The sequence below is a fragment of the Atractosteus spatula genome, chromosome 1, assembly GCF_055471065.1.
Source record: "Atractosteus spatula isolate fAtrSpa1 chromosome 1, fAtrSpa1.hap1, whole genome shotgun sequence".
In the NCBI taxonomy this organism is placed as follows: Eukaryota; Metazoa; Chordata; class Actinopteri; order Semionotiformes; family Lepisosteidae; genus Atractosteus; species Atractosteus spatula.
The window spans coordinates 53,628,329-53,642,550 of record NC_142706.1 but is presented as its reverse complement, the minus strand read 5'-3'; the positions used below and the strand labels follow the sequence as shown (position 1 = coordinate 53,642,550).

Sequence of the window (14,222 nt, the reverse complement as noted above, 5' to 3'; positions counted from 1 at the left end):
TAACTATGTTATCCCATAGTAAAGCAATGATCAGAATTAACATTTCTCACTTTCATGGGGAGTCTGGAGACCTTATTTATAAAAGCTCTGCTCTTCCTGACCTTGATCAGCGTCCTCTGTCTCCTCAACTTAAAGTGGAGCCATTCTTCATGAAAAATTGCACTTCCAGAACCTCTGTGAGTTTACTGCAATCTATTACCCATTATCAGAAAGCTCTAAAGTTGTAGTAAGAGTTGTGATAGGAGCCTATCGCAGAATCACATGGCACAAGGTGCAGGAACACACTGCAAATTGCACTTGTCCATAGCCAGGATCACACACTGGGATAATTCAGAGGTACCCAGTATGTCTTTTCAAGATGGGAAGAAACCATAGCTCCCTCAACCTAAATTCGTGAAACAAACTTTTGTTAGGTATCTGTGCCACATTATTCTGGAAAGAATTAATAACTTTTTTTGAGCAAACCACAAACAGTATTGCGACACCCTAACAGCCATCTCTCAGAAACCAATAGTTAGTGGAGTCTTACTTGTTATGGGAGAATTTCATATAAGCAGCTTATAAAATTAGGGACAGTTTTCAGATTAAGTGTTTTTCTTGCTCTCATGCTTCAAATGTCTTTAAGTGTTAGTGTGATTGTAATTTATAATCAGGTCAAATTAAAAAGCCCAGGAATACCATCAATATAAATTGAACATTATATTTTAGAAACAATGTGTTTTGAATGCACAACTGTGAACATCTGTAGTAATTCAAGTGTTAACAACAACATAGGGTGTCCTCTAACCCCTTGAAAGATACATTTTCAGACTGGTGTTTTGTCTTCCCTCTCAATCACTTCAGATGTCATGTTGTCATATTGTCTTCAGTTTTCTTCTCATTATAAAGTTGCCGTGCAGCACATTAACAGAACTGAAAACCTTGGATTGACAGTTAGAATCCAACATGCTATGTTCTTCCATACAGCCTGTTTTTATGTGACACAAAATGAACAAAAAGGAGTATAACATTCGAAGGCATTACGATACGAAGCACAGAAGTACTCAGACTTGACTGGCAAAATGCTTTCAGATAAAGTAGAAACACTGAAGAAAAACGTAATTTATCAGGGTGAAATATTCACAAAGCCATCACAACAATCGGAATCCATTGTAAGGGCGAGTTTCAAAATAGCTAAGGCAGGGAAACCATTTACTAATGGGCAGTATGTAAAAACTTATATTATGAAGGCTGCTGATTAACTATGTCCTGAAAAAGTTGCTTTGTTCGAGCAAATAAGTCTGTCAGCTAATACAATTGCTCGTCGCACAGAAGTGCGAAAAACCGGTTATTTTGCACTGTATCATTCATCAGCAGGCTTTGTGCGGTAACAATTTGCAATTATCTTAAGTAATGGATATAGTTGTGAAGACAGTGAATTTCATACTATCGTCAATAGATGGATATGTAAACCTCCTTTGGGAACTTCATATACTCTCCAGACAAGACATGTACTCAATTGTAATCCAAATCACTGGAATATTGTTATTGCCACACTGCACTTGCTTTCATATTGGACATCCTCCTTGGTGTTTCAGCATATCTTGCCTAGATGAGGTTGGTTGAAGATGTCAACAGTAACAGGTGTGTCCGCCTTGCAGCAAATTACTGTTTTGCATAGATAACCTCATTCACAGGAGAATTCCTGTGAAGGAATGACATTCCATTTTCTGATGAGCTCCAGTACAAGCCCTGCAAAGTTATGGGGTTCACGTCAAAGAGCATGCACCCTGATGATCAATTATATCTTGCAGATGTATACTGGCTTTAAATCTTAAAAAAAGAAACATTAACCCACTGAGTTTCACTCCAGTGAATTTGCTGGTTAGCCCCCTGAAGCCAGATCTGTTCATTGAGAAATATGACAAGAATGGATCCCTCTATTGTGAAGATACCTTAGTGCAGTACTGGAACTAAGTAGATGATGACTGTGGTTTGCTGAGCTTTTCACAAAGCTCCAGAATAATGCTATCCAGGATATGGAAAAAAAAACAAAAATGCAGTCTTTAAACAAACAGTTGAGAAAATGTGTCATTATGATGAAATTGTCCCTGGTGGTGGTTGTAACTCTCAGACATCCATTTTGTGGTAAGTCAAATGTGGTCTCAGTTACTTGCCAGTGTCCTCTGGGGTTGTAAGCTGTCACTCTTTTCACGTTGTAAAGCCTTGTGAAAGTCTTGATTCCTTTGAGTTTTCATCAGCCATGGCCTGAGACCCTTTTTCTGTTTCAGGCTTTGTATAAAGATGGAAAAGAAAAGTACAAAGATGGATAAAATTGATTTTCCTTTAATTATAATTAATTTGTAAGCAACCTCATGTGATGTACCTGATCAGCAGGTCAACTGATTTGTGATTGCAACAGATGTACTGCCCCAGTTATTCAAAAATTTCCTATACGATTTATCAGTATATGAGCCATATTTTACCAATCCATTGTTAAGACACTTTTGAGACAGTGCTCTTAGTCTAGAACTCAACTTGTTTGACATGATACTCTACTATGATCAGTTATTAACATTTTCTTAAAAATATAAGTCTTCCCTGCTGGTTGCCCAAAATGCACTCGTTGCCCAAAATCTGCTAAATACATTTCTAACAATGTTAATGACCAATATGTGCACACTTTTTATTAATATAGAACAAAATGCAATCTTGATGATTTATCTTTTGATTTCAATTGCAATTTTATTTGTGAATTCCACCCTGTCCATGGTTACAATTGATAAGCTCTTCATCTTGTTAGAAAGTGTTGATTTGCTCTGAACACGTTAATTTCTTTTACGGGTTATAAAAGATGCATGAATGTGAACACTGCAGTGAGGTGGAAGTACCTGTGAACATCTGATTTTCTAAAATGAATACAGTTCTTCAGAACAGTATTGAAAGTTTTTCTAGTTGAACATTTAGTCTGTTTAGAAGTGGCAAATATAAGAAGTCCTGTTTTAGCTTTGTAGTGGCAGGTGTAGAAGGAAGAAAAGGAGGTTTTAACTAAGTAGAGACATGAAAGAGGGACAGAATGAACCACCTAGCTGTCCAGTTTCATGTAAAACCTCAAACTAATAACTGAGTTTTTATTTAGTTTTTTATCATTACTGTGCATGACTAATGCAAAGTGAATATGCTAGAAAAAGATCCATTTAAATAACTTGCTGTTGAAACGTCACTTGCACATCAAAATGAGTTTTGCATAGAACAAGTTTAAATACAGAAGATTCTCCTCATTAAATTCTGTAAGTTTCTTTCTTAAAGTAATTGTTCATGATTAAAGTTGTCCATAACACCATCAACGTCGGTTATGGGAGATTTGGGTGAAAAAAGGCTGAGCTGATAAGATGTAACATTTCTTTAGCTGAAGTTCTTCTAAGAAAAATTTAAGATAGAGGTCAAGTCAGTGGCAGAGTCACGGCGACTCATCGGGCCATCCTCATTGCTGTAATGTTAAGCAGATTAGAGAGCATGTGACTACCCCCCCTGAGCAGCCCCTATCCCCGGATGGGATACCAGTCTGCAGATGAGTCTAAAGACTTATCCAGTACCCCATGCCCCTGTTAGAAAAACAAATGATATAAGATTTAGATAGTACGTTACATTCATTTGTTTTAACTGGACCTGTATTGATGTGAAAAGAGAAAAACTTTGAGAGGATTTGCATTACAGCTGGTTTATTACATCTTCACTTATAAAGATTTAAACCTGAGCCCAGTGTTTTGGATACAGCAACATTCTTTAAGATCTACAGTATTTAAGTTCGGAGTAAATCTTCCGATCCATTCATTATAAATTCATATTTGGTTATCAGAAATACAGTATGCAGAAAAGTAATTCACATCACTGTACTACAGCAAAAAATCTGTATTATTCTCTTCCTGCATGAGTGTGTACAGTACATAAATGTTCACATACATTTATACACAAACATATGCAAGGTAGGATTATATGTATAATAGTCTTATGATAAATAATTTCTTTCCTCATGTACAAAAAACAAAGCAAAGCTATTTTGTTTTGATTGCTTTTATCAAAGTGACATTTCATAGCACAACAAATGAAGAGTCTGAAGTGTAATTTTCATGAGTAATGATACATTTCAAGTGGTGGTGCATTTTACATATAGAAATATAGCAAGGGAACTGAAGATTAAAGCAACTGCCTCCTACCGATATCAGCAACATGAATTACGAATTCACTTCTGTGAAGTTTTTTTTTTATTTAGAGTTTTTTAGTTTTACATGATTAGATGCTAAACACATTTTGATCTGTCTTTAATTATAAATTGCAAACCAGCAGCTAGCACAATCAAGAAAAAATAATCAACTATGGTATTATGAGTAGAAATTGTAACATTTGCATTGGTCTGTGTTTTAAGACATACTTCTAATATTAATTAGAACAACAACATCCCTGATAAAATACTCCTTGGGTGTTTTGGTGCATACTAGGTGTGCTGTATTGTACCAGGAGAGCCTAATGAACTTAGTAAATCAATGTGCAGTTGTTGATAACATGCTAAAAATTGTTTTCTTCTTTGCATGCAGGAGTTGATCCCTGAATTTTATTATCTTCCGGAGATGTTTGTCAACTCCAATAATTACAATCTGGGAGTGATGGATGATGGGACGGTGGTGTCTGATGTCGAACTTCCACCATGGGCTAAAACCCCAGAAGAGTTTGTTCGCATAAATAGGCTGGTAAGATAAGTCATCTGTTGTGTCAGTGAGCTGCTCTGTCAGAACACTTTCCATTTAACAGGAAATTCTGATTTAAAAAGACAGTATTTTTTTCCTGTCTAGCTAAGTTACTTTCCTGATACCTGACCCCCAGAGTCTTTAAAATGCATAGCATTTCTGATTGCAGCCAACAATTCTTAATAAGTAAGAATTTAATAAATGTTGATATGTATATTGTATATGAAACCAGTAGCAGTTTTTTGCCTTTTTAAGGCCTCTTCCTCTGTATGTATGTGTTCATTTTCTTGTGCCGTTACCATTCTTGCACAGTTATGCGGTTCTTCTCCTTTTTCCTTTTTAATGTTTCATTGTTCACTGTTTTTGTCACAGTCTTGTGCATTCTTAGTGTGTTTCTCATTTTTCAGTTTTATCCAGCATTTTCTTCGCTGCTCATGCACAAGTGCTGCATTGTAAATTGTGGTTTTGAATAGAATGTTTCCTTTAAAAAAAAAAGAATTGCTTTAATTCATGTGCCAATGTGCATATACATTTAATATTAAAATTAATTCCAGTTACTTTCAAAACCCATTCACTGTTTTGGTCTTTTATGCATTAATCTTTGCGAAAGCTGTTTCCCAACACATTTTAATAATATTTTCAATGCGTACATTATGATATAATATTGCATATGGTTTATTGATTCTCAATCCTTTCAAATAACAGTTCTATTTTATGGTGAACTTTTGATTTTTTTTATTTGACTCTGGTCTGACAGAGTTTACTAGTTTACAACACATAACTGGAAAAAAGCACTATCGAGACACTATAGAGGACACTTAGTGTATTTCTTAATGTTTTGCATTTTCTTTAGCTACACCAGATTTTTGTGATGATAAGATTATTATTTTATAAAACAAATTCAAGGTTAAAGCTTCGTTACTGGATCTTTGTATTGTTGAGAAGGAATCTGAATTAACATTGAAGCATCAAAGTTAATCTTTTTTCTGTACGTTTGCTGAGTTGGCAAGCGTATTATGTTGATTTGTTGTAACGCTAAGTATCTTAATTCTTTTTGTTCCAAGTAAAAGTAGTTGCAATTTCAACTCTAGGATTTGCATTCTAATATATACTGGTCTGTCCTTTTTATTCTCAAGGCTAAAGGCCAACTTAAAAAAAAAAAAACAAGTGTTGTGTACAGTGTATGTCATGAAAGCATTTTTATGAATTGGTAAATGATTTATTTCAATTACTTTGAGTAGCACTCAAATGCTGTCTGATTAGTTGTCGTTACATGCTGATTATGTTTGATCTCATGTTCATGATGTATAATTAACAAAAATTTCGGCCGTGCAAACCCCATGAGTTGCTGCAGCATGGGTCAAAGTGTTTATAAAAATGGCTGTAAGGGCTTAGTTACAAAAATAAAGAGATATATTTTTTCTTTCTCACACATATTAAACACAAACACCAAAAGAATGCATTCATTTATATTCTCTTTAGTCCTTTTTCTCCGGTTCCTGCTTCATTTTCTTATTTATTTTTGTGGAGCTTTTTCCAGCAAATTGAATGTGATAATCACAGCTCATGAAATGCATACTGCTTTGATCTGTGACCTTTTTTGTGGTGCTAATCAGGATCCTGATATTATTGCACCTCGCTCATTAATCATATTTCCTGCAGAATGTCGCAACGCCAGACGTTCAAGCCCCTCTTTGCAGCCTCAAGTTGGCAGCCTCCCCCTGCCTAGTAACTTGCTTGTGTTACGATACTTTGGCTTCAAATGACCAGTGCTGCATCAAGCTGTGTGCTACAATTAAAGTCAGATGGCCCTTAGGTTGAATAGGGATATAGTATTGCAGCTGTCTGTCTTTCAGTACCAGCTCTGTGCTGTGAACAGATGATATATAGGACAGGCTATAATTACAGATGGTACAGTAGTAGGTCAGAGCAGTGAAGCCAAGCATTAATTAGCTGGCAATGTTGTATTTCACTAACACTTTGCATTTCTCTTTGCAGTTCTATGCCATACTCTAAGGTGCATATCTCTGTATCGGTTACATGTCTATAATTCCATGCATCACAAAAAACTGATTTTTGATTTGTACATTAATAGTAGATGCTAATTTAATCAGTTTAAAGTCAGTTATTTGCATGGACTTTGCAATATTTTTTTTCTGTCTCTGCAGTGCTTAATGTTTTCTCCATTAATTCCCAGATTACAATACATCCCTCCATGTGCCAGCAATTACTTCCAATCAAAACAGTCTGCACACTCAACTTACTGCAAAAATCAATGCTCTTGCCTTTTAGTACACTTTCTACAGTGTGCAAAAAACAGAATATTGATCTGCACAGAACAGTGGGAAGAAAGCAGGTGAACTGATCTGCAGAAAATGAGTGCAGCAGCCAAAAGATGTTACCCAAAGACTGAATGTGATTTGTCAGCTTTTATTTCTTCAAATTACCGTTGGAAGTCAATACTATTTCCATTGCTCGCTTGTGCTTCTTTGTCATTTTTATCCAAAACTAAAATCTGATATTGCACTGGTAAACAATGGAAAATGTTATCTTGAGTTTGTCAGCACTTTCAGTGTATGGTGTAGCTTTTTATGTGCTCTTATTGTTATTACAAAGTTTCTATTCAGGACAAGAAATGAAAGCAGCATCACTTACAGTACATAACACATTTTTCAAATCCTGTTTGTTTTTACTTTTACACTGTGTTGATCCTAGTACTCACCTATTTAGATCTTAAAATATCTAAATATGACAGTGTGCATAACTGTCTCCTTGTGATGTCTCTGTTGGCTGATACAGGTGATATTAATGACCTGTGCAGTTCAGGAACCAAATATATTTAGTTATGTGCCATACAGTACATGTTCTTCAACACCTTTCAAGCGTTCGGAAATGCAGAATTTATAAAAGAAAGAGACATTAAAGAGTATTTTGTCTTTCCAGTGTAATGATTTTCTTCACCTCAGAGGCCTGTATGTAGAAGGATCCAACTTGCAGATAGGCATCCCTGTGGTCGGCTAGCTCACATATCTCTTCATTAATAGAATGGGGAAAAGGTACAAGAGAGAAGATATATCAATTGTCATGTGTCATCTGTAGACTGTAAAAACACTGAACTGTTAAAGACTGTAGTTCTTATTACAGTATATCTGCAACATAAAACCTGATGGTGAATGCTGTTTTCCTGCATTTTAAACAACAGGAACTATAACACTACTACTGTATGTCTCTTTCTCTGTACATGGTAATGCGCCATGGTATTTTAATTATTCTCCTGAAAAAGCTCTTGCTTGTAGACACCATGACTTTTAAAGAAATTATACAAATCTGGCAGCAACTGCAGCATTTGTTAGAAACAATAATAACAAAATATAGAGCTTTGATGAGGTTTAACCCCTTCTGCCACAAAGAGAAATTTTTTTTTTTTATAAAGTTCCAACCTCCAACAAAATACATGCTGCAGATATAAGGAAAACACACTTGTTATTCAGTTCAAATAAACCATTTATTTTGACCACATTCCTCCACAAACAGCTGAGCAGTTTGAAATACAGAACGCAGTTGTGGTCTTAGTGCCAGGCAGGAGAAAGGAGTGATAATTAAAAAGGGTCCTTGAGGTGTTAGGGCCTCCTAATGACTGATAACTGGCATTATCGGGTGTCATCTGGCTCCTGCAGCAGAATGAGAAATTTGGAATGAGACACTGGCCTCCAAATTGCAGAGATATACGCGAAGAGTTAATGGGGTGTTTCATGCTTTATCACATCTGCCACTAATGGTGTGCAAGTAATGCAGCTGGTATAGACGCAGCGCAAATAAGGCTGAATCTGATACATTTTTATTTCCTTTAACAGTTAATTAAAAAGGAATCTATAACTTTAGATGAACATTAGGAAGAGCTTCACCTTCCAAGATTTGAATTCTTTGAATATATATTAGAATATTTTACATTTGGCATACTATTTTAAACACTGCTAAAAGCTGAGTCATACAACATGTTGTATGTGGATGCAGGTCCAAATGTTAGAATGCTTCCTGGTTCTTGTAAGTCACCTGTTATGGTTTCTAAAGAACAGCTGAGATATTTGCCAAGAAAAGTCAATGTTTCTCAGAAACAGTGAATTATTGTAGCACGGTAAATAAGTTGGATTAAATAAAACAGAATAATAAACTTCCATGAATTTCTGGTTGCAGTGATTTTTTTGCTTCCAATCCACCATATAAAGAGATGTCTGGCTGGCCTGTTTCTGTTGCATCTCCAGAAAAGCCTGTAAGATTTTCCAAAGTTGAAGCAAGAGAACCCCCCACAGGGGAAACAGGAGAGCCTGTGCTAGTATCTGTATCTGTCCTCCCACTCAGCCAGCGCTGTGTTCTCTCGCAGAAATCATGAGAGCTCAAGTCAAGCCCTCAGGTATCACTGCATGGCAGTGAACCAAAAAGCTGCGAAAGTTGCTGGAGTGCTGCTTGCACAATGACTAACTGTGCTTCCCTACCCTGTAATGTAAAGCTTACTGTTTATTCTGTTATTACTATTGATTGAAATAAACAAAAAATATGAAACCCTTTGCAGGCACAGTATTATCTTGACTTAAAATTGACGATTCATTCTGTTCACTGCCAATATAGAATTTATTGTTCCCTTTAAATCTTTTATTATAAGTAATTTATTCTTAATGCTGTGTGACACAGAAGTGATTTTTACTTTTGAGGAGTTGTGGAGCTAAGATCTTTATCCCCTCAAACAAATAAGTAGAATTTGCACACTACCATCCTCTAAACCATTCCATTTTACAATTATTATATTATATAGGAAATATTAAAGATGACCCAATACTATATATTGTTATTTAAACAAAGAATGCTTTGTTACACAGTAAGTGAAATGTATTGATATGAGTACAAATACATTTATTTCCAATAAATTCTGTGATTTATTTCTTTATCCTTGCATATCTGAAAGTTTCAGTTAATTAAAATTAGTTTAACCGTATGAGAATGAGAAGCCTTTGTACTATAGCTTAGATTAAATTTTAAAAATCTAAAAGTAGAAGTTTTTTTAAAAAATATTGTGTGTCTGGGTTTTGAAAAAGTCATGAGAATGAATCTTTTGTGTGGGCAGTCAATTTGTTGCTCATTTAGTTACAAGGCCAGGGTGTCTTCATTGAATTCTGCTTACAAAAGCTGTTTTACATGCCAGAGAAAGCTTTTTTTTCTAGTTTTCTCTTACTAATTTTTGAGTAAATGAAAAGACCACCATCTAAGTGCAATACAACTTGATGGGTGTTTTTGTTTCTTCCATAGTTGCTCTGTCGAAAGGGTAAAGTATGTGTTTCTCCCATGTGGACATTTTTGCAGACAGCTTGGTATCCTAAACAACTTGGTATCCATGACAGGAAAAAAATCTTGAAACTCGCACAAGACATAAAGTGAACTCATCCTCCACAGAAGCATAATATCCACTAAACATGAGTGAGGAAAAAGACAATTTCATAACCTACTGAGTCTTTTAAATAAGCAGTGGTCTAAAAGAGATTAAAAAAACAACTTTAAAAAGCAGTGGTCATTGGAGCACCTAAATATATTTTGGAGCAGAATCTAAAGTGTCAGATGTGCATTGTGACAGATTTATTGGCCATTTAAGATCTCTTCAAATAGGTCTCTCCTGTAAACTGCAATGTCTTTTTTCATGAGATGTTTATACTCCTCAAGTAGCTCACGTTAAAATACTGTGATGCACATAGTGCAAGAACTTTCAGCCCAGAGACATTAGCTATATGTTGCAGCTGTTTTGCAGTGTTTACAGTAGCAGGGATAAATGGTTAGACATTTTAGGGCATAATCATAAACACAGACAAGATCTGTTGAAAGAGGAGTGCTGTTTTAGCGTGAGGTATTACTGTTACCTGACTTATGACAAAAAATGAGGCTTCTGTTCACTGATAAAGTCAAGAAGCTAAATTCTGTGAAAAATCTATATTTTATGTTATATATTTTGTTCTAAGCTTTAAGAGCTTTCATCACAATAAATGAATTCTTACAGCATAATAGTATAAAACTTTCAGTACATTCACATGAAACATAACAAAAAAGGTCACTTTTTCAATAGAAATGTGTTTATAATTTTACAGTGGCAATATGCAAGTAAAAAAGCTCCAAGTTTCAAAACGTTTGAACAGATTTAGTTGCATTTTTTAGAATGGTTTTAACTTTAAGTTGTTTTGATTGGATAATTCCATAGTCTGCAAAATTACAAGAGTTACTTTATGATGACATAATTTTAGGGCGGTGCTAAAAATACTTCTGCAGTTACAGTGTATAGCAAACATTCAGGCTTGCTTTCAGTGATGACACTTTGAAGCATTAAATATTTACATACACAACCTACTCTTCACAATGTAAAGCAAAAAGAGAAGAAATAAGTAAATAGATAATATGAAAGAAAAATGAAATTCATGATTACATAGCTCTTCAAACCCTTTGCTGTAGCAATGCTACAAAGCAATTTAAGTGCACAGACTCCCTTAAAAAACACAAAATCCTCTTTTTATTTTGCAATAATAGTAGTTCCCATCATTTCAGAATAAAAACACCAGTCTCTGTGAGGTTCCTTGGTCAAGTAGTATATTTCAAATAACTCAATCATGAAAACTAAAAAGCTTTCAAGGCAGGACAGGGATAAAGTCACTGAAAAGCACAGATCAGTAGAAGGGTATAATAAAAATTGGAGTTTCTGCATATCGCTGTGAGTACAGTGTACTCAGTCATAAGGAAGTGGAAGGTGCTTTGTACCACCCAGACACTACCTAGCTGGGGTCATCCCTCAAAACTAAACAGCTGGGTAAGGAGCAAACAGGAGAGACCTTTAGGGATATCACTGTGAGGCCAATGACAACTCTGAAAGAGCTACAGAGTTTGAAAGCTGAGATGGGAGAAATTGTGCATCACTCAGCAACACCCTAGTCACACCACAAATCTGGAATATGTGGCAGAGTGGAAAATCTATCTATCCTGCTTGGACTTTGCAAAATAGCACCCGAGTGATCCTGAAAAAAAAAACAGCACCTCTTCCCATCAGCACTGTCCCTACACACAAGTATGCTGGTGGCAAGATGATGCTGTGGGGATTGTTTACCTCAGCAGGTGCTGGAAATTTTGTTAGGACTGAAGGAAAAATGGGTGTTGCAAAGTACAGGCAAATTCTAGGGGAAGAGTTTGCAGATACTAAAAAAGACTTGCTGCCAAAGTTGGCATTTGCTTTAACTTACCCTATTTTTTAGTTTGAACATTCAGGTTTTGAATAAAATTAATTTACAAAATGTTGTATGAATTATTTTGGAATACATCCAATCCAATACTTCTGTAAGGTACCATGGTATATTTCTGTTCTGGGGTTAGACCCAGAGTCTCCTCCAGGTTGCTCAACTTGCTTTTTTGTGCTTGTTAAAGGTAGAACCAGACAGCTGTAGAGATGAATGTCCTCTGTGTGTCCAGAGGCTTGCCAATGCCCTGCCAGTATGGCTCCCTGGAAAGACCATTTACTTTAAAGGTCAAAGGGCGATTCTGTTTACATTTCTCATCTTTAGCCTTTTGGCAGAGTCCAGATGCAGAGGTGTGCAAATGCTTGTTACATCTGGAAAACTGCGCTCAAAACCCTGAACCGATTACTTTTATTATTTTAGCTTTTGAGCAAAAGCGCTACACCTCATATTTTAGATGTAACTTTATTTTCTTTTAAAGAAATCTCAACTCTATTTAATCCAGCCCTGTGAGCCAATATTTGGAGGATTTTGAGTGGTTTCTGGTTAATATCAGCTGTTCCTTGTTGAAAGGATATTTTCTTGTGAGGGGTGGACATGTTTACTGTATATGCTGTATTTTATGAGTTCTTCCCTTCTCAGTGATGTAATCCTACATTCTTGAGAAACTGCATGAGATTGAGCAGCTGGCACTCATCGTCTCCATTCTTATCAAATTATCAGTTTCCCAGTTCTGGACCTACAGTACTACACAGAGACAACCATGGTGATAATATTAGTGATGTAAATTTGAAAAACCTTTCATCGCTAGTGAATGTGTAGGACAGTATTCTCCTTATCATTTTCTTCTTGAAATGCCATTTTCACTGACATGTGCAGCAGGTAAGGGGGATGGATTTTCTGCATATAATGAAAAACAATCATTTTACTCTGGATATTTTCGCACATTTGTCCTCTCTTCATTGCTAAGTATTATAAGGATCTATAAGAATATATCATTGTTTCACATAAAAATAAGAATTTAAAATATGTAATATATACTGCTTCAAAGGGTGCAACTCCAAATAGAAATGTACAGTCCAGTTTCAGAAGATGTTCTTCAATGAAAAAGCAAGCACAAATCTTAGATTTTGACTGCATATTCGGTTTTATTTTTCTGAGAAGGCTACTGTGACTAGTGTAGTTTTCAACACTATCAAGGAAGGGCAATTCAGTTTTTTTGAGGAAGTAATTTTCAGATTTTAGGGTACATAAATCCTTCAGCCATGTACGGAGAAAGCTCCGTTTTTCTTGCAGATTTCCAAGACTGAATGGTCTTTCAGCATTGTTACTGACCACCATACATTTGACTTTATTGATTTCTCATAACATAAAGAAGTAGTTTTCTCTGTGCACAAATGGTTATAACCTTTAGCAGCCTAAAGATTTAAACAGTTTTTGTTCAGATGTCAAAACAGTTAATTATAACTATTGGCTGGAGTGTAAAGCTGTCAAATAAGTCACACTTTCTCATAAATATTTAGTGTAACGTCTGCAAACATGCTTCGTTGACAACTGTGTTCTTAATCCACTTTTTCTGAAAGTTTCTGTAAGGTAGTCAAAGCAGGACTTTCCCACAGCCATGGGTCATTCTAGACATCTATAAGAATAATTGGCATTACATCTGTTTACCATGCTAAGGCATTTTTAACCTAAAAGAAATCCCTATCAACAGACCTCTTTTTTTTTCTCACTGAAACCAAACCTTCAGTGTTTTAAAATCCTTGTGCCATTAAAACACACTGCATTTAACAGACAAGCTGGAAGTTTCTGCTTTCATCTACATAAGATTAAAACTGAAACATTGGTGCTCTGGAAGCAAATCTGAAATATGAAACAGGGATAATTTTTATAGCTTGTGCAGTCCTTGCATTGTTTACTTTTAGGAGAAAGTATTCCAGCGTGTTAAACTTTCCCCTGCTGCCATGTTTTGACACTTGATATAAAAAAGATTTGCTAATGATTCAGTCTGTGGCTGGGTGTGCTTCAGTATTACCAAAGTCGTCATATTTAATCTTCACGTGGGGAATCTTGCTGCGTCATCACTGTATCTGAAATTGTATTATTATTTCTCAGATGGTATCACACTTTACTTTTTAGTGAAATAAATATAATTTAAATAATTACCTGCTATAGAAATTTAAAAAATAATTCAAGTTCGGTGACACATTTTATATTTTATGTAGTTTTGATTTAGGTTTAA

At 35.5% G+C, this 14,222-nt stretch overlaps 1 protein-coding gene across 8 annotated transcripts in view; it reads left to right on the top strand.

Moving 5' to 3' along the window:
* The window catches only part of lrba (LPS-responsive vesicle trafficking, beach and anchor containing), a 289,988-nt gene that overhangs the window by 225,008 nt on the left and 50,758 nt on the right, over nt 1-14,222 (top strand). For all 8 annotated transcript variants that reach the window (XM_088910702.1, XM_088910752.1, XM_088910744.1 and 5 more), the window contains exon 46: nt 4,575-4,727. In XM_088910702.1, coding sequence (XP_088766828.1) covers nt 4,575-4,727 — 153 coding nt within the window. The remainder of the gene's footprint in view (nt 1-4,574; nt 4,728-14,222) is intronic.